The 20,872-nt window shown below is 42.6% G+C and overlaps 2 protein-coding genes across 5 annotated transcripts in view; both read right to left on the reverse strand.

Annotated features, from left to right (window-relative positions):
- Positions 1–9,754: 9,754 nt before the first annotated feature.
- LOC135550653 (collagenase 3-like) lies at positions 9,755–14,644 on the reverse strand. The gene is made up of 10 exons (XM_064981664.1): positions 14,505–14,644; positions 13,906–14,150; positions 13,494–13,642; positions 12,024–12,152; positions 11,723–11,884; positions 11,407–11,542; positions 11,114–11,247; positions 10,502–10,661; positions 10,299–10,402; positions 9,755–10,162 (listed from the first exon to the last, which is right to left on the reverse strand). The coding sequence occupies exons 1-10, from the start codon at positions 14,604–14,606 to the stop codon at positions 10,062–10,064; spliced, it is 1,422 nt and encodes a 473-aa protein (XP_064837736.1). The 5' UTR covers positions 14,607–14,644; the 3' UTR covers positions 9,755–10,061.
- A 90-nt stretch (positions 14,645–14,734) lies between these two features.
- Positions 14,735–20,872, reverse strand: part of acer3 (alkaline ceramidase 3) — a 33,929-nt gene continuing 27,791 nt past the window's right edge. Inside the window, exons 11-13 of one of the 4 annotated variants that reach the window (XR_010457127.1) lie at positions 18,742–18,812; positions 18,268–18,511; positions 14,735–17,302 (exon numbers count right to left, since the gene is read on the reverse strand). Coding sequence is in view for 2 of the 4 variants with exons in the window: in XM_064981666.1 (XP_064837738.1) it covers positions 18,777–18,812 (36 nt within the window). In the remaining 2 variants the exon portion in view is untranslated. The other 3 variants (XR_010457126.1, XM_064981666.1, XM_064981667.1) reach the window with 3 other exon arrangements.

A 20,872-nucleotide genomic window follows, 5' to 3' on the forward strand; every position in this document is an offset into this window, starting at 1 on the left:
AGTTGAGAACAAATTCTCATTTACAACTGCGACCTGGCCAAGATAAAGCAAAGCAGTGCTACACAAACAACAACACAGAGTTACACATGGAATAAACAAACGTACAATCAATAACACAATATAAAAAAAGTATATATACAGTGTGTGCAAATGGCTTGAGGAGGTAAGGCAATAAATAGGCCATAGTGGCGAAGCAATTACAATTTAGCAAATTAACATTGGAGTGATAGATGTGCAGATGATGACGTGCAAGTAGAAATACTAGTGTGCTATAGAGAAAAAAAGTTAATAAAAACAATATGGGGATGAGGTAGGTAGTTGGATGGGCTATTTACAGTTGGGCTGTGTACAGCTGCAGCGATCAGTTAGCTGTTCAGATAGCCGATGCTTAAAGTTATTGAGGGAGATATGTCTCCAACTTCAGCGATTTTTGCAATTCGTTCCAGTCAATGGCAGCAGAGAACTGTACGGAAAGGCGATCAAAGGAGGTGTTGGCTAAGGGGGGTGACCAGTGAGATATAACTGCTGGAGCGCATGCTATGGGTGGGTGTTGTTATCATGACCAGTGAGCTGAGATAAGGCGGAGCTTTACCTAGCAAACACTTATAGATGACCTGGAGCCAGTGGGTCTGGCGACGAATATGTAGCGAGGGCCAGCCGACGAGAGCATACAAGTCGCAGTGGTGGGTGGTATATGGGGCTTTGGTGACAAAACGGATGGCACTGTGATAGACTGCATCCAGTTTGCTGAGTAAAGTGTTGGAGGCTATTTTGTGAATAACATCGCCGAAGTCAAGGATCAGTTTTATGAGGGTATGTTTGGCGGCATGAGTGAAGGAGGCTTTGTTGCAAAATAGGAAGCTTTAATTTTGGATTAGAAATGCTTAATATGAGTCTGGAAGGAGAGTTTACAGTCTAGCCAGACACCTAGGTATTTGTAGTTGTCCATATAGTCAGAACCGTCCAGAGTAGTGATGCTAGTCGTGCGGGCAGCGATCAGTTGAAAAGCATGCATTTAGTTTTACTAGCGTTTAAGATCAGTTGGAGGCCACAGAAGGAGAGTTGTATGGCGTTGAAGCTCGATTGGAGGTTTGTTAACACAGTGTCCAAAGACGGGCCAGATGTATATGGAATGGTGGATCAGGGAATCACCCGCAGCAAAAGTGACATCATTGACATATACAGAGAAAAGAGTTGGCCCCAGAATAGAATTGAACCCTGTGGTACCCCCATAGAGACTGCCAGAGGTTGAGACAACAGGCTCTCCGATTTGGTCCACTGAACTCGATCTGAGAAGTAGTTGGTGAACCAGGCGAGGCAATCATTTGAGAAACCAAGGCTAATGAGTCTGCTGATAAGAATGGGGTGATTGACAGAGTCGAAAGCCTTGGCCAGGTCGTTGAAGACGGCTGCACAGTACTGTCTTTTATCGATGGCGGTTATGATACCACCTTGAGCGTGGCTGAGGTGCACCCGTGAACAGCTCGGAAACTGGATTACACAGCGGAGAAGGTATGGTGGGATTCAAAATGGTCAGTGATCTGTTTACTAACTTGGCTTTCAAAGACTTTAGAAAGACAGGGAAACCCAGATAAATGGCAGAAATCCTGTCAAAATCCAATCAAATTGTATTGGTCACATACACGTGTTTAGCAGATGTTATTGCGGGTGTTGTGAAATATCTAACAAGTAATATCTAACATTTTCACAACAATACACACAATACACACAGATCTAAAGTAAAGAAATGGAATTAAGAATATATAAATACTTGGACAAGCAATATCAGAGCGGTATAGATTAAGATACTGTAGAACAGAATAGAATACAATATATACATATGAGATGAGTTATGCAAAATATGTAAACATTATTAAAGTGACTAGTGCTCCAATGTTAAAGTGGAAAATGGTTAAAGTCTATGTCTATAGGGCAGCAGCCTCTAATGTGCTAGTGATGGCTGGTTAACAGTCTGATGACCTTGAGATAGAAGCTGTTTTTTAGTCTCTCGGTCCCAGATTTGATGTACCTGTACTGACCTCGCCTTATGGATGACAGCTGGGTGAACAGGCAGTGGCTCGGGTGGTTGTTGTCCTTGATGATCTTTTTGGCCTTCCTGTGACATCGGGTGCTGTAGGTGTCCTGGAGGGCAGGTAGTTTGCCCCTGGTGATGTGTTGGGCAGACTGCACCGCCCTCTGGAGAGCTCTGCGGTTGTGGGCGTATCGCCCCGAAGAAGAGTCTGTGCGTCTTGCCAAGATATGCCTGTCACCACCCACTTCAGCCCATACTGCCCCACGAAGCCATCATGAACCTGAGGAAGATGAGGCCCTCTCTCATCTAAGAGGCTAACAGCCAGGACTTACACTGCCTCCCGAGGTCATCCTGCTATTTACCAGACCCCCCTCCACACACACTAGTGTTACTCACCCCTTCACACACACTAGTGTTACCCACCCCTTCACACACACTAGTGTTACTCACCCCTTCACACACACTAGTTTTACTCACCCCTTCACACACACTAGTGTTACCCACCCCTTCACACACACTAGTGCTACCCACCCCTTCACACACACTAGTGTTACCCCTCCACACACACTAGTGTCATCCCCCTCCAATCCCACTAGTGTCATCCCCCCTCCAATCAGACTTGTTTTACACCCCCTCCACACACACTAGTGTTACCCCTCCACACACACACTCCAGTGTTACACCTGTCCACAGGCACTAGTGTTACCCCAGCCCCCACACATACTAGTGTTATCCCCTCCCCAAACACACTAGTGTTAACCCCCCTTGACACAAACGTGTTACCCCCCCTCCACACACTAGTATTACCCCCCATCCAAACACACTAGTATTACCGCCCTTCCACACACACTTGTGTTACTGCCGTACCATGCGGTGATACAGCCCAACAGGATGCTCTCAATTGTGCATCTGCAAAAACGTGTGAGGGTCTTAGATATACAAATTTCTTCAGCCTCATGAGGTTGAGGAGGCGCAGTTGCGCCTTCTTCACCACACTGTCTGTGTGAGTGGACCATTTCAGTCTGTGATATGTACACCGAGGAACTTAAAACTTTCCACCTTCTCCACTGCTGTCCTTCCGATTTGGATAGAGGGGTGCTCTTTCTGCTGTTTCCTGAAGTCCACAATCATCTCCTTTGTTTTGTTGACATTGAGTGAAATGTTATTTTTCTGACACTACACTCCGAGAGCCCTCACCTCCTCCCTGTAGGCTATCTCGTCATTGTTGTTAATCAAGCCTACTACTGTTGTGTCGTCTGCAAACTTGATGATTGAGTTGGAGGCGTGCATGGCCATGCAGTCATGGGTGAACAGGGAGTAGAGGAGGTGGCTGAGCACACACCATTGTGGGGCAACAGTGTTGAGGATCAGCAAAGTGGAGATGTTTCTTATCTTCACCATCTGGGGGCTTCCCATCAGGAAGTCCAGGACCCAGTTGCACTGGGCAGGGTTGAGACCCAGGACCAGGGGTTGAGACAGTGTGCTACGGGGCGATAGTCATTTAGTTGAGTTTCATTTGCTTTCTTGGGTACAGGCATAATGGTGGCAATCTTGAAGCATTTGGGGACAGCAGACTGGGATAGGGAGAGATTAAATATGTCCGTAAACACTCCAGCTAGCTGGTCTGCACATGCTCTGAGGACGTGGCTCGGCATGCCATCTGGGCTGGCAGCCTTGCGAGGGTTAACATGCTTAAATGTTTACTCACCTCGGCCACAGAGAAGGAGAGCCCACAGTACTTGATAGCAGGCCTCATCGGTGGCACTGTGTTATCCTCAAGGCTGGTGAAGGTGTTTAGCTTGTCCGAAGCAAAACATCGGTGTCCACAACGTGGCCGGTTTTCTCTTTGTAGTCCATGATTGTCTGTAGACCCTGCCACTTATGTCTTGTGTCTGAGCTGTTTAATTGTGACTCCACTTTGTTTCTATACTGACGTTTTATTACCTTACGGAAGGAATAACTACACTGTTTGTATTTGGCCATATTCCCAGTCATTCCCATGTTAAATGCAGTGGTTCGCGCTTTCAGTTTTGCGCGAATGCTGCCATCTATCCACGGTTTCTGGTTAGAGTAGGTTTTAATAGTCACATTGGGTACAACATCCCCTATACACTTCCTGATATACTCCGTATCACCGTGTCACCGTATCAGTGTATTCATCAATGTTATTCTCGGAGGCTACCCAGAACATATCCCAGTCTGTATGATCAAAACAACCTTGAAGCTTGGATTCCGATTGGTCAGACCAGTATTGAATAGTCCTTAGCACGGGTACTTCCTGTTTGAGTTTCTGCCTATAAGCAGGGAAGAGCAAAATGGAGTCGTAATCATATTTGCTGAAGGGAGGCCGGGGGAAGGACTTGTAGGCATCCCGGGATTTCGAGTAGCAGTGGTCGAGTGTTTCTGTGAAACAGAGTATGTTACAATCCCTGATATCTCTCTGGAAGGAAATCCTCACCCTGAGCTCATCAACTTTATTGTCCAGAGACTGAACATTAGCGAATAATATACTCGTAAGCAGTGGGTGCCTCCTGAGTCGGACAAGAAGTCCCCTCCGAATACTTCTTGTATTTCTTCTCCACCGACGGTGTTTAGGATCAGCCTCTGGAATCAGTTCGATTGCCCTGGGGGAAACAAACGTAGGATCCGATTCGGGAAAGTCATATTCCTCGTCGTATTGCTGGTAATGCTGGTGAGTTACCGTCGCTCTGATATCCAAAAGTTCTTCCCGGCTGTGTGTAATAACACAAAAAAAATTCTGGGCTAATAATGTAAGAAATAACACATAAGAAAACAAAATACTGCAAAGTTGCATAGGGGCTTGAAGCACGGCTGCCCTATCTATCGGCACCATTTTTTTACGCCCCCTGTCAGTGAATGTTCCCGCCATTGCAGGCCACTGAGCTTGTGTAGGGATGTACTTTAGAGTGGACTGTGATTGAAGAAGTGCGATGAGTTTTGTTAGTTGACGTGTTTTCCCCCTTTCCCGCAATTGTTTTTAAATTTCTTATTCAATAACCCGTCACGCTGGTGGCAGTATTGCACCATTAACATTGGATGCCAACCGCAGTTAAAGCCTATCGAAGAAGAAGAAGAACGTTTTCTTATCGCTAAATATGGTAGTGAGAGGCAGTCCAGTCGTGGCTAGTGGGAGAGGATGGAACTAGGTGAAACTGGGCCAATGTTCTGCTAATTTTCTTATCGATGAAACATCTGATCTCAATACATTTTTCTCTTCCCAAAACTGGAATCTTTTATGAACACAGTGCACTAAGATTTATAGACTTGACGCTTTGCCAAATTTGTACAAAATTGTGATGTTTAGGAGGATTCCAAGGTCGAATTGAGTTTCCCTAACGGAAATATCAAAAACATGCTACAGCACGCTAATAGGATCTCGCTAGCTCGTGCTTGTCTTTGCCTACATCCTTGCTTGTTCTGCCCTCTATGTTTAATTTGCTCCCACTGTAAACAACGCAGATTAAATACACTACATCACCAAAAGTATGTGGACACCTGCTCATCAAAAATCTCATTCTAAAATCATGGCCATTATTAATATGGAGTTGGTCCCCCCTTTGCTGCTAAAACTGCCTCCAATCTTCTGGGAAGGCTTTCCACTAGATGTTGGAACATTCACTGTCCAATTCATCTCAAAGGTGTTCTGTAGGGTTGAGGTCAGTGCTCTCTGCAGGCCAGTCAACATCTTCAACACCGATCTCGAGAAACCATTTCTGTATGGACCTCGCATTGTGCACGGGGGCATTGTCATGCTGAAATAGGAAAGGCCCTTCCCCAAACTGTTGCCACAAAGTTGGAAGCACAGAATTGTCTACAATGACATTGTATTCCGTAGCGTTTTCCGTTCAAGGTGCCTAGCCTGAATCATGAAAACAGCCCCCAGACCATTATTCCTCATCCACCAAACTTTACAGTTGGCACTATGGATTGGGGCAGGTAGCGTTTTCCTGGCATCCGCCAAGCAGAGGTTTGTCCACTGTTCCAGAGTCCAAAGGCAGCGAGCTTTACCCCTCTCCAGCTGATGCTTGGAATTGCGCATGGTGATCTTTGACTTGTATGCAGCTGCTCAGCCATGGAAACCCATTTCATGAAGCTCAGAAAGAACAGTGCTGACGTTGCCTCAAGAGGCAGTTTGGAACTCAGTAGTGTTGCAACCAAGGACAGACGATTTTTACGCGCTGTGCGCTTCAGCACTCGGCAATCCTGTTGTGCAAGCTTGTGTGGCCTTCCACTTCCCCGCTCAGCCGTTGTTGCTCCTAGACATTAACAACTTCCTAGAGCTGGCTGTCCGGCCAAACTGTGCAATTGGGGGAAAATAGCCTTGGTCAGGGAGGTAACCAAGAACCCGATGGTCACTCTGACAGAGCTCCAGAGTTCCTCTGTGGAGTTGGGAGAACCTTCCAGAAAGACAACCATCTCTGCAGCACTCCACCAATCAGGCATTTATGGTAGAGTGGCCAGACGGAAGCCCCTCCTAAGTAAAAGGCACATGGCAGCCCGCTTGGACTTTGCCAAAAGGCATCTAAAGGACTCTCGGACCAAAAGAAACAAAATTCTCTGGTCTAATAAAACCAGGATTGAACTATTTTGCCTGAATACCAAGCATCACGTCTGGAGAAAACCTGCCACCATCCCTACGGTGAAGCATGGTGGTGTTAGGGACTAAGGATGCATTACCATAATTATTGCTAGCTATGTACGGACGTCCTGATGCAGAATACAGAAAGTTTGCAGACAGCTTCTAACACAAACTACTGGATGTACACTGAAGCTGACAACTTAAAACATAGGAAAAGGATTGAGAGGAAGTCTATTATTTAGACTATTATTCACTTATTATTTAAAGTGGTTGATTAATTCAATCCAAGCAAGCGTTCAGACATATACAACATTTTATTAATCACTGTGGAATATTTTCTTACAGGAGAAACTTGTTAAACTGATGTTGACCTACTCTAACATCCATGTATGTGTTTAATTGTAGTTCAAAGAGCAGAAACAGGGGATTAGGCAATTGTAAATACTTAATTGGCAAGAGGGGAGGATCTTGACTCCGAGCTTGCACCTGTCACAAGAGGAGACTAGCCTCTTTGTGTATCGTTAGCATGGCTCATACTGATGTGACAAATGATTACCTGTTTTTGATGTGTCATAACATATAATTTCTCCTGTGTCACTGGACTATAATGGAGGTTAGATCAAGCAAACCAGAATATTTGCCAAATGTGTGTCATTTTCTCATGTAGCCTGGGGACTGTCATGCTAGCTCATGGTTTCTTTCCATTGCTCAAATCGAGTCAAATTTTATTTGTCACATGTACATGTATAGACCTTACTGTGAAATACTTACTTACAAACCCTTAACCAACAATGCAGTTTTAAGAAAAATTGTTAAGAAAATATTTGCTAAATAAACTAAAGCAAAATAAAATAAAAAATACAACAACATAACAATAACGAGGCTATATACAGGGGGTACCGATACTGAGTATTTGTGCGGGGGTACAGGTTAGTCGAGAAATTTGTACATACAGGTAGGGGTAAAGGGACTATGCATAGATAATAAACAGCGAGTAGCATGTAAAAACAAAGGGTGGGGGGGTCAATGGAAATAGTCCGGGTGGCCATGTGATTAATTGTTCAGCAATCTTATGGCTTGGGGGTAGAAGCTGTTAAGAAGCCTTTTGGACCTAGATGTCCAATGTCTTTGTTACCGCTTGCCATGGGGTAGCAGAGAGAACAGTCTATGGCTTGGGTGACTGGAGTCTTTGACAATTTTTGGGGCCTTTCTCTGACACCGCCTAGTATATATGTAGGTCTTGGATGGCAGGAAGCTTGGGCCCAGTGATGTACTGGGCTTTACGCACTCCCCTCTGTAGCTCCTTACAGTCAGATACCAAGCAGTTGCCATACCAGGCGGTGATGCAACCGGTCTGGATGCTCTCGATGGTGCAGCTGTAGAACTTTTTGAGGATCTGGGGACCCATGCCAAATCTTTTCAGTCTCCTGAGTGGGAAAAGGCATTGTCGTGCCCTCTTCATGACTTTCTTTGTGTGTTTGGACCATAATACTCATTGGCCTTTGTATTTCATTACAAGAGGATCATTGCTTGATATGGCAGAGCGGTTTTTCGAAATGTTCTCATCTATATTTTACCGTGAAAATAACAAAATATCTAGCAGTCTAGGCAGACCAGATCAAAGTCACACACCATATAATTTCCCTAAATAATTAGTTTAGTTATACCTTGTGGTATACTAAATCAGTGTGGCATGTAGAAGATTGAGTTCCTTCATTGTTATCTCTGTTATTATATCCATTCCATTTCATGTCCCATTGGGTGTCCTACTAATCGGGGCGGCAGGGTAGCCTAGTGGTTAGAGCGTTGGACTAGTAACCAAAAGGTTGCAAGTTTGAATCCCCAAGCTGACAAGGTACAAATCTGTCATTCTGCCCCTGAACAGGCAGTTAACCCACTGTACCTAGGCGTCATTGAAAATAAGAAATTGTTCTTAACTGACTTGCCTAGAAAAATGAAGGTAAAATAAAATTTAAATAATCCCTCTAAACAACCAGAAACGGGTACCCAAAATAACCCCGAAGTACCCCAAACAGGTACCAAAAAGAACCCAAAAGTACCCCAACCAACAAGAAGCATCAAACTGCAGACTATGTACCCTGAGGCCACCTGGTCTGCAAACCTCAAAGAGCATGCGCTTGCGTCTCAGATTATATTTTTTTGCATCTGAGTTGGTATTTGTGCAGTGCTCTAATGCCCTGGACCAGAGCTATAATCTGTCACAAGCTCTGGTCCAGGGCATAGCTGGTAGCTTGCTAGTACTGGTCCACACTAGCTCTGGTCTAGGGCATAGCTAGTAGCGCTGGTCCGCACTAGCTCTGGTCCAGGGCGTAGCTAGTAAATTACTAGCTCTGGTCCACATTAACTCTGGTCCACATTAACTCTAGTCGAGCTCTGGTTCGCACTAACTTGCTCTGGTCCAGTGTACAGCTAGTAGCTAGTAGCTCTGATCCGCATTAACTCTGGTTTAGCTCTGGTTCACACTAGCTAGTAGCAGACCAGCACTACTAGCTATGCCCTGGACCAGAGCGAGTGGGGACCATAGCAAGCTACTAGCTATGCCTTGGACCAGAGCTAGTGACATATTATAGCTGTGGTCCAGGGCATTAGAGAACACATACCAACTGAGACGCAAAAATACGCCAGAAAATGCACTTTGAGGTTTTGTTCATAATAGGTGGCCTCAGCGTGCATAATCTGCAGCTGGATGCTTCTCATTATTTGGGACAGGGTACCTTTGGGTTCTTTTGGGTACCTGTTTGGGTTTTTTGGGGGTTCTTTTGGTTACCTGTTTTTGTGGTTATTTGAGGTTGTTTGTGGTTGTTTGTGGTACCTGTTTGTGGTTGTTTGGCTTTGTTTGGGTTGTTTAACTTATCTGTTTGTGGTTGCTTGTGGATGTTTTGGGTTGTTTGGTGTATCTGTTTGTGGTTGTTGCGGGTTGTTTGGGACACCTGTTCTGTAGTTGTTTGCGGTTGTTTGGGGTGGTTAGTAGGACCCTCTGTGGGTTGTATATTTGTTTAAGTGAATTGTTTGGTAATGTCATTTGAAGCAATGGATCAAATACGCATCTTTTCTCCATACTGTTTCCAAAATAAGTACACCATAGTAAAAGGCAAAACAAATCTCAATAACTTGGAATTTATTTGAATATGCAAAGTGTAAAGACTTGTTTGGCCTTCATTCAATACATTCATGTTTTCAGATTATTTAGGTTACAATTTAATCAAGAAACATGTCAAATAATTGAGATGCATGAATAGATATTTGAATAGATATTTAAATAGACATGTGACAAAAATATTTATTAGAAAACAAATCTTTAAAATCTCAAAGTTACAACAACTATATTATATATTATTAAAAAAATATTTGGCTGCATTCATTGTTGTTCATGGCTGCTACTTTAAACGGCTCATGGGTGTCGATGTTCTAACAGGGCAGGAAGTAGTTGTTTCCTAGCACGCGTAACTGTCTCTTGGTCCTCATGCTGTACTCAAACATATAGGAGCCACTATAGAGGTAGGTAAAGCCTGTAAAACCATATAGGGTAGAGAAGTTAGAGACATCCTACTGGGCACATACTGGTTGAATCAACATTTTTTCCACGTCATTGTTTATTTCCATATGCTTGGCTTGCAATGTGTTTAGATGCTGTATCACACTCACCTCGGACTTGGAAGGCTGCAGTCACTTTGCTTGTCATGCCTGGGAACCCTTCATCCACACGCTTGGGGAAACCTTTGTCCATCCTTTTCATTGCCTCGTCGTAGCTACGGTAACAGAAATATTGGTGAGATTGGCAATACACAGTACATAGAAAAATGAATAAAAATGTAATAACTTGTAATGATTAAACAGACTCCACTAACCTGTAGTAGTTGTCATCAACGAAGAACAAGGTCTTGCGAGAATCTACATCGTACAGGGCGGCGTCAACTTTATTCACGGTACTGGGCAGGCCCAAGCTCTTCAGGTTTCTGGGATAACCGGGGACGATGTCATAGCCGTAGAGAGCCCAGACCTGACTATCTGCAGGGACAGAGAATGTATTGCTGAGACATATTCACACATTATTCATTACAGCCATAGTGCCAGCTTATAGAGACTTGCAGCTGTAATTGCTGCAAAAGGTGGCTCTACAAAGTATTGACGTTGGGGGAGGGGGGGTGACTAGTAATGCACGTTTTCAAGTTTTCCGTTTTTTTTGTCTTATTTCTTGTCTGTTTCACAATGAAAAATATTTTGCATCTTCAAATTGGTAGGCAGGTTGTGTAAATCAAATGACACAACCCCCCCCCCCCCAAAAAAAATCAATTTTAATTCCAGGTTGTAAGGCAACAAAATAGGAAAAATTCCCAGGGGGTGAATACTTTCGCAAGCCACTGTAGTGTATGAGGCTAGCTCTGATATGTCTCTAGACAAGTTATGGAGACTACAGCCATAACAGGGCTAACTTGAGGCATTTGGTGACTCTGCCATACCTTTGAAGAGGAAAACTCTGTCAGATAGCTCGCTCTCGTAAGCAGCATTGATGTTGTCGGGGAGTTCGGGCCAGTAGTTCTTGATGAGGCTCTGTTGTGGTTTGCTGCTCTGAGCGTAGCTACGCCAGAAGAACCTGAGGATGGAGGGAAGACATCAGGACGTTAAAGCTCTTGATTACAGATGAACAAGCAACCTGTTTTCCTGGGAAACCGTGTCATTCATTTACTTTTTTTGAGCTGTAGGTTACCATAAGTCACTGAACATTTGATCTAGGCTACATGATTTGCTGTACCTGCCCTTGAAGAACATCTTCTCCCCACGTAGAGTGGTGACAGCATCCAAAACTAGGGTGGGGTCACAGACATTAGGGGTGGAAGGGGGTGTAGGATCTGGCTTGTCTGGTTTGGGGTTCACATCTGTGTTAGGACCTGGAGGACACACAGATACTCATTAATTCAAGTTCCAGTATAAAATGACTTGGAGATCAATTATATAAATGATATGGCCTGAGCCTTTTTGTTGATCAGTCAAAAGCAAACAAAGTGGAATTTAGCAATATAAAGCTGAAGCAAACTGGGCAGAAGGAGAAAAGATAATTGAATACTGACCATAGATGTGCTGGATACCGTTGACGTCATCGCGGGGCAGAGAGAAGGTGCTGGGGTCTGTGTAGCTGTACACTGGGTACATCAGTGCTCCAGGGTCGGTGGAGTGGCTGAGACCGAGGGAATGGCCAAACTCATGGGCAGCCACCAAGAACAGGTTGTACCCTTTATGATGACAATACATAATTACAGATATTCTACTCTTTTGTGGCAATTATCATGACATGTCATTCAGGACTGTCGTACAATTGAAACAGCGAAAATGAAGTCATGTTCCACATATCGTTGTGATAGAGGGTCTCACCTCTGGTTGAGCTGAAGCTGAAGGACTCGTCATCATCAAAATGAGCATCTCCTCCAATGTCAGCGCCGGGGGAGAAGGCATGGGCCAGGGTGCCATCAGGGCCATCGAAGGGGTAAGAATCACCATGATCTACGCAGACAGGAGAAATCATCATTTGAGCCATCAGAGATAAGGACAAATGCATACTGTATAAACATTTATATTCAAATTATTTATATAGAATGTTAGTTTCTTTAAAACCGATACACTTCGTAACACGTCAGAAGGTGAAATAAGGCAGAGTGGCTCTAATAACACCCCTTCAACTCCTCAAACTGTAAATACGGTTTACAGTGAGGGGCAAGCAGTGACATGATATTGATGCTACTGTGGATGTATATGTTTAAGATTACGAGTGGTGATGATGGTTATGTAAGTGGTATTTGGGTGTCTCTCCATTCTGTCAGCACATCAAACCATGTAAAAGAGATTAAAGTGCAGTAGAATGCCACCGAGACCATTGTGGATGTCTGTGTTTGTGAGTGATGGTGATGTTGGTTATGTAAGTGGCATGTAGTGGAGGGTGCCCCTGAATAGGTCTGTACCTGCACTACACTCTGACAGGAGGAATGTAAACAGTGGATCCTCTACAGGTATCTCCCTGCATCCCTCCATTTCTAACTCTGCTATACAAAAACATCCTCAGAGCCTTTGAAGTGACCGCTTGTCTTTCAAAACAAAGCACTGTACAGTACATACAGTACTTTATGTTCCCTTTTTAAATGGATACATTCTTTGTGAACATTTACAGTATGACATTTTGGTACATCAGCTTATTAGCTAATTATAGTACACTGTAAAGGGGTTGCTGTGAATATGACAGTAACTTACAAGCAGCAAGTGGTTAGTAAGTTACTGTATTTCATATTGCAATATACCACCTGTAATCTAAATACAGTATCAAATCATGTACTGTGTAATTACACACAGTACAATACTGCAATGGATGAATGAATGATATTCAATTAGGGGAGGTAATGTTTGTATTTTGCTGTAATTACATGGGGTTGGTGCCAGCAGGTTGGCTGCTAGGTAATTTGAGGTTGACAATTAAAGGTTTAAGACTTGCTGCCACTCCAATCTGTCCCCTATACATTGTAAATTGATGGGGCAATATTACCACATACCAGTTAAATTGGTACAGCATTCTCACTAATGGGTGCAACAAATATAGCCTCTTACAAGGCACCCCTCAAAATATGTTAATGAGCCAGACAGCAATGCCATTTACTCACGAGTGGACAAAAGGCTTTCGGCACTCCAAAAATACGGTCTGGTACTGTATTCTGTGCAATGGAATTACAGTGCCACTCGAAATATAGCATTTCCTTCCCCACTGACAAAATCTTCCCACAATGCATCATAATGTGCAATAAACGTTTCGCAGTATTTTTCTGTTTCAATGTGTTGGGTAGGATAAAAGTTGCTTACTTCTGGTGCCGAATGTGATCCTGATGTCAGCGATGCCACTGTAGATGCGGGTAAACCTCAGGGGGGAGACCTTGGCCCACACCTGCAGTGCTCTCTCTATGGAGTTGTCCACCTCAGCCACAGTCATGTCAGGGGTGTAGTTCTCAATCCTGAAGAACACAATACACCAACAGTCAACATTAGAAAAACATTCCTCAAAGGGCTATCATCACTGTCTCTGTACATAACTTGATGTTTGCAAATACAACAACATTATTATCCACACTAAGTGGATACTTACCTTTATGTTTTTCTCAAAGTTTAAAGACCACCTGATTAATAAACGCACATAACTAAATGTTAACATGACAAGCCTTATTTTTTCTTAGCATAAATTCACCATGGTCAAATGAGTCTTTCTCACTCCTCTCACCTGTAGGTAACCTGGTTGGTCTGCCACTTGCGATTGTCGAAGGTGGTGAAGCGGCTGAGTTGGACATCAGGTACCCCACAGCGTGGCTTCTTCATCATCGTCACAGTCTCAGCGTCCAAGGTTCCTGTCACCTGGAGGCCAAAGAAACTTTGCATCTCGCTGACCTTCCTGCTCCGCTGGCTGGGCCCCCGTTTGAACGCAGGACCCGTCTCCTCTGTCAGGTTAAAAAACCTCTTCAGGTACGTCTACAGAAGACACAGCAAGCATGATGTTAACATGATAGTACATTATGGTGACCTTTACTACAGTTATGAATATAATATCCTATGGTAGGTGTACAAGGCTCACACAACAAGTGTTAAGATAAACAATGACTTTACTGTGTTATGAGTATAGCATCTAACTAAGCAAGTATTTCAATAGTTCTTGCACATCAATAGTTCAACACAACTAAGTCCAATGTATTTTTATTATCAACATTCTCTTTTACAATAACAAACTGACCAAGCCATATCATGTACATATCTATTCCATCACAATCATTTCAGTTGTAAAACCCATATAGGCCCTTCTAGCAAAAGATGTGACAAGAAGCATACCTCTGCAAGGGCTTCATCTTCTTTACTAGGTGGCGAGATTGGCAAAGAGTGAACCACTATTGCCAGGTTGATTAGTAGTAAGCACAGATTGAAAGTCTTCATGATGCTTCTTTCTCAAGAGTGTCTTCTTTGTGTGGTTTGTGGCCAGGAGTAGTCTTATATACGCTCAAAGCCCGGAGAGTTGAGCAATGTCAGTGAGTCATCACTGGTAAAACCCTCATCAAACAAGAGGAAGGAAATCAAGGTGATGACAGACACCAAATACATTATTACAGACAAAAACACTGCCTTAATCGTAATTACTTTTCACAATGTACTGTAATGTACTATAAATTGGAAGACAAAAATACCCACAAAACTGTATTCAGACACAGAAATAAAGCTCAACAAGCTTAAAATAAATGTGTTATCAATAGTCATATCCTCTAAATAATTGGTATATTGATTTATATTTGTCTTACTTGCTGACATCAATCTATTGTGTATTTCACATTCTAAATTACTAAGTTATTGCGAAAAACACTTTGTGTACTTAGTATCGTAGAATGTACCACTCTCTCAGAAAAACTTGTTATTGCATGTATAGGAGGGAATGATTATTTCCATCATATTAAGTCAAGTGTAAAAGAGTGATATGAAATTTATTTATCAAAACAAAAGTCAATGTAATATTTGGTTATTAAAAAGAAAGAGAGAGGAAACCGATGCAGCCCATGGAGTTGGCTAGTTGGCTGCTGTCCCATTTCACAGACACCGGCCCCAAACTACTGTAGTGCAACGACCCATGATGCCCATCAATCAAGAAATGTCCACCTGTAGCACTATAGTCCATCAGAAGTGGAAAAATACCATACTTTGGGAGTAGCACAGGGTCAGCTGCAGTGCAGCGCCTCTGGCACTATGGTTGGGTTAAAGAGGTTAAGGAGGAGATCTAATACCAGGTGCATTCTGGTTGTCAGTTCATTTTTAATGCCCGGCCTGGGATTCAAACCTTCCGGCGACTGGTCCTCTTCTCCAGCCTCTGGGCCTCTAGTGTAATATGTGTGTAATAGATACATTATTTTAATTTACATAGACACATCGATAATGAACTGAACAACTGATTATGACCATGGAATTTATAAAGTGAAGGTAATGGTTTTAAATGAGCAGTGCTGAGGACAGTCAGACAGACAGAGTCACGCTAAGTTGGCATCGCCAGGGCAACCCCACAGATTCATAGTAGCCTACTCTCAATTAGTAGCATGCCAACCTTTACTCATCAGCCTTGTCACTATGGGTTATGCTGCCAACTACCTACAGCAAAGAAACATGCAGTGAATCATTTAAATAAGGATTCAAATAGTCTAGAGCAGTTCAACTGACTTACAGGAGCATAACTATGAAATAATGCAGTTACATTGACACTTAGGCTGTCAACACCCCAGGTAATTTTAACACTGTTGGATTTCATTCATTGTTACCTGGTACACAATCCAGCTGTGAAGATATACTCCTTATGTTTCAGTCAGCCTCTGCAATCTTCCAACATGGGGCAACAAGAGGAACTATCCTTCCCACATACTGTACTGTATGACTCAATGGTCTCAGGTAATTGCGATAGTCAATAGCATTAGTCAACCTTCAACTGTAATCCATAGTGGTGAAACTGACACATCCGTTTGCAATATTACAATAACATTGTTGTTACAATATGTTACTTCAAACAATGCTTTTTTTCACACAGACATCATTGCATGTGTGATAGAACAGCAGTATGTACTAAGACTTTTTTTAACCATGACACTGGCTGCTCATTTCCAAAAAAACAAAACAAAAACAAATGCTCCTGGTGAGACAAGTGCCACTGTTTATAGAACAGATATACATTTATGTATTTTTTAAATCAATATCGATGGGGGGGGTTCTAGTGCTATGAATGACACAGACACAAGCAAGCAATCCCGTAGCTTTGTGTGAACTTCATGAGAGCAAAACACTTCCGGAGGCTACTTCCATTAGATGAAGGCTTCCCGCAAGATTGGAATTATTGTTTCATATATTGACAGACCATTTCACACTCAATATATAATAATTGTATAGTTTATAAATGTTTTATATCAGAGGAAATGCACAGTAATCATTAGGCAGTAAGTGTAACAATGCTAGACAGTAGTTCCTGGGCTTTTAGACTTTTTATTAGACTTTTTGTAATCTGGTTTAACCCTGATTAGACTTTTTATAGCATTACACTTGATTTATTATATAATTTCATCATTATCAGGTTGTGTCACATCAAATAACCATGCAACACCTTTCTTCACTTCCCTGAGCGGACAGCATACTGTCAATTCAACCAAGCATTTCAATAGCTATCCTGCTTACAGAATGTTTCATCGCTAAAAGTTGTGGGATTCTGTAATAAGGCATTGCAGAGTCTATGTAATGATGTAAACCAACTTGTTGTGGTTGTTTCCAGATCAAAATGTCACATCTCTTTCATGCATCTGACTCGGTTCCTCTATTGAGTCTTCCCTAATTTGGACAACCGTCTCTGGGGTTAAGGGAGAGCGTGAGATTTTGAGCAGAAGATGACTTTGCTATCTCCCCTCTTCAGTGTGTTGTTGTTAAATTGTCCTGTACACTCCTACAACCCATTGGCAGGCCCTGTGGCAGTGACATGTTTGGGGTCATATTTCTACTTAACATTCCCCTTGAAGAAGTAGATGGATCATTCAGAATCAGAACTCTCACCTGTAGCTCAGGGTTGCTGTTCTCACCTGTAGCGCTTCTCACTCGTAGCTCTGAAACTCCCCATTCTGGTTAAAAATATATATATATAAATTGCTGATGTGCATTCACTTTTGAGGACACAAGCTCAAGTACATATTAAAAATGTTATGAAAATATGAAATATCATATATACTTTTTTTCCTATTCAACAAAAGTGGTGGAATAGGGCTTGAAAAGACTGTCATGCTTTCTAAATATAGTAGCAATCAAATGTTACATTATTTACTATACAATATTGGTAGCATTTCATATAATTGACAACATACACTGAGTGGCGCAGAGACACCAATCAAATGTTTGTAGACTTGTTACTTCAGCTTTAAGCACTTTAAGCACAGATGTAAAAAATGTCATGAAGCCAAACATAATGAAGCATAACACACCATGTTATATGTTTGAATAAAAGTTAAGTAGAGCAAGATGGAAAATAACTAAATATAAATTGCTGCCATATGCTCTCCAGATCACACTGGCTGGCACAGTTCTTATATCTGCAGCATCAAATCAAATCAAATGCTATTTATCACATACGCCAAATACAACCGTGAAATACTTACAAGCGCTGAACCAACAATGCAGTTCAAGAAATAGAGTTAAGAAAATATTTACTAAATAAACTAAAGTAAAAAATGTAATAAAAAGTAACACAATAAATTAACAATAATGAAGCTATATACAGGGGGTACCGGTACCGAGCCAATGTGCGGGGGTCCAGGTTAGTCGAGGTAATTTGTACATGTAGGTAGGGGTAAAGTGACTATGCATAGATAATAAACAACGTGTAGCAGGAGCCTTTTGGACCTAGACTTGGCGCTCCAGTACCTCTTGCCGTGCGGAAGCAGAGAGAACAGTCTATGACTTGGGTGACTGGAGTCTTTGACAATTTTTTGGGCCTTCCTCTGACACTGCCTAGTATATAGGTCCTGGATGGCAGGAAGCTTGGCCCGAGTGATATACTGTGCTGCACACACTACCCTCTGTAGCGCCTTACGGTCGGATGTCAAGCAGTTTCCATTCCTGGCGCTGATGCAACCGATCAGGATGCTCTCAATGGTGCAGCTGGGGACCCATGCCAAATCTTTTCAGTCTCCTGGCGGGGAAAAGGTGTTGTCATGCACTCTTCACTCCTGTCTTGGTGTGTTTGGACCATGATCGTTTGTTTAGGGATGTGGACACAAAGGAGCTTGAAACTCTCGACCCGCTCCAGTACAGCCCAGTCAATCACAAGATCACCTCTGAAATAATAGGGTCAACCTATTAAAGAATAGCGCTTGTTCAAACAGTAGAACCAGCAACACACCTGAGCAAGGCTGCACTCACTGTCTTTGTAGGAGCCTCTAAAAGTCTGCCAATAAAACCATCTCAAACTTGACCTCTGATTAGTAGCAGCACTCTAAAATGCAATAGTAAGTCGAAGAGGCTTGTCTTACCAGGGGTAACAGCCTATGCCTCCTCTCATAAATACCTCCGCAAACTCCAGGTCAGCATCTGATGGTCCTCTCAGGGGTCGCCCTGGTTCTTTGTCTGGGGATCGACCTGGGGGTCAGAGGGGAAAAGTTAATATCAGGCAGGGCTGCATCAGAGCCTGGACGGTCAACCAGGTTGTCCCCCTGCCTTATGATGTCCCACCGACTCAAACTCTGCCGAGGCGAGGCCTATTGCTCTCTTTCTTAGTTATCATCTTTTCCAGTGCTGTGTCTACAGTGTATGGAGTAGGGGACCACCTAGATCATACTGTGAATTATGTTTGTGTGAGGACAGACGCTGGGTGATGAGAAGCAAGTACAGGGAGTGAATATTTAATAAATAACAGACATGAAGCAAAACACGGACAGCGTCTGGACAAGGGAAACGTAACGACATTAATGCTGACACGGGGATCAAACTGAGGAACAGACAGATATAGAGGAGGCAATCAATAAAGTGATGGAGTCCAGGTCAGTTCAATGAAGCGCAGATGCGAGTAACGATAGTGACAGATGTGCGTAATGATGGACAGCCTGACGCCCTCGAGCGTCAGAGAGGGGGAGCGGGAGCAGGCATGACAGTTTGAGAGCTCCTGTCCTAACAGGACTAGTACAATATCTCTAGACATGTTCCAGGTGTCGTGAAGGTACCACAAAATAATTGGTTTACCTACCCACATGTTAACAAGTGGTTATCTGTGGATGAGCATACAGAGAGGTATGCAACATTGTGAAAGTATGCTATCAGGATAATAATGGGGTAAAAACTGAGATTTGGGAGTGAGATTAGGCTTTAGCCCGCAGATACAGAACAGTATACATTCCCATATCAGAGTCTAGTACAATAGCAGCCAATTGGCTGCTGCTGTATTTACCAGAATCTATTGGTTGATGTATGACTAGACTTGTGGAACACAATAAATGTTCATGTAAATAAGGCCATGATGGGTAGAGATGGTTATGGTAGTATATAATATGTAATTTTCTCCTAAACTATTTATTAACAAGGGTATTTCTGAAGGCTTCATAATCTTCATGTAAAGTTTTATACAGTTTTAATATTAGCTCTAGATCTGCTCTATAGTTTCCAGTTAATGGGACAGAGCATGACAATGTTTGCAATGACTAAGCAAACACTTTTACAAACGTACGCACATGTCAAAATCACATAATCACTTTGGACATGTCTCTACACATCCCTCCATATGTGTCTGCTTTTTCAGGTGTTGATACAATCTGACCTTGTACCCTGAGGATGACTCAGAAATTTCCCAATTATGATGAGGGACGGTATGGAATGATAGAATCAGTGTTCCTACGTCCTAGGGATGAAGTCATATCCTGCATTCTGTAGCAGGAAATGTTGGCTAATGGACCATGGTAGTAGTTTGAAATAGCTATATGGTGGAAAAATCACATGAAAAACCTTGACAGTCTGATCAGCCTTTCTAGACAGTATTACATGCTATAGGTATACTGTGCAGAAAAACAGAAAAACAAACTAGAGGGATTGTTTTATTGTCTATGTTTCAGGCAATGTCAAGACATTTCTGAGACTTGTAAGGCAGCTAAGTCATTGGCAAAAAAATATCTAATTTCAATCCCAGTTTTGTATCTTTGTTTTTCAGGTGAACAAAGATAGCCCTAAGAGGCAGTAAGTCTGTACCATGTAGTGCTGCTCTTTATAGAACGAGTAGTTATGACATTGCACACATTATAGGAGCTGCTGCTACTGTGTATTTAAAATAACCTCTACATCTCACCTTCTCTCACTGATCTGAAAGAGCTGGATTAGATGGCCTCTTAGATGACACACTCTAAAAGGTACTTCCAAGAACACCATAGAAGGTGATATTCATCGAGGAACCTCAGTTCTTGGGGGTTCTTGCAGGAACCTAACTGCCCAATTGAAAAATGTGGATTTAAATTTGAGAAAACAGCAGGTGCAGGCCCTTAACTGAACATTTTTAAGATCTCCTCAATTAAAGGTAAGGTTTCTCCCTTATCTGATCTACATTGACATTGTTTTATGATGATACCATCTCTATTTTCATATTTGTGCAAATAGCTGTGGCTTTTCAAATTATTTCTAAAACAGAAAATGGACACAATTCAATGGGATGTTAATCA

Source organism: Oncorhynchus masou, chromosome 12 (assembly GCF_036934945.1).
Source record: "Oncorhynchus masou masou isolate Uvic2021 chromosome 12, UVic_Omas_1.1, whole genome shotgun sequence".
Lineage (NCBI taxonomy): Eukaryota > Metazoa > Chordata > Actinopteri > Salmoniformes > Salmonidae > Oncorhynchus > Oncorhynchus masou.

Coding starts and splice junctions, on each gene's coding strand:
- LOC135550653 (XM_064981664.1), bottom strand. CDS start 14,606: ATGAAGACTTTCAATCTGTGCTTACTACTAATCAACCTGGCAATAGTG. Junction 13,643..13,905: donor ACCAACCAGGTTACCTACAG/GTGAGAGGAGTG, acceptor TGTGTTCTTCAG/GATTGAGAACTACACCCCTG. Junction 10,662..11,113: donor CAGAGTTTTCCTCTTCAAAG/GTATGGCAGAGT, acceptor CTGTCCCTGCAG/ATAGTCAGGTCTGGGCTCTC.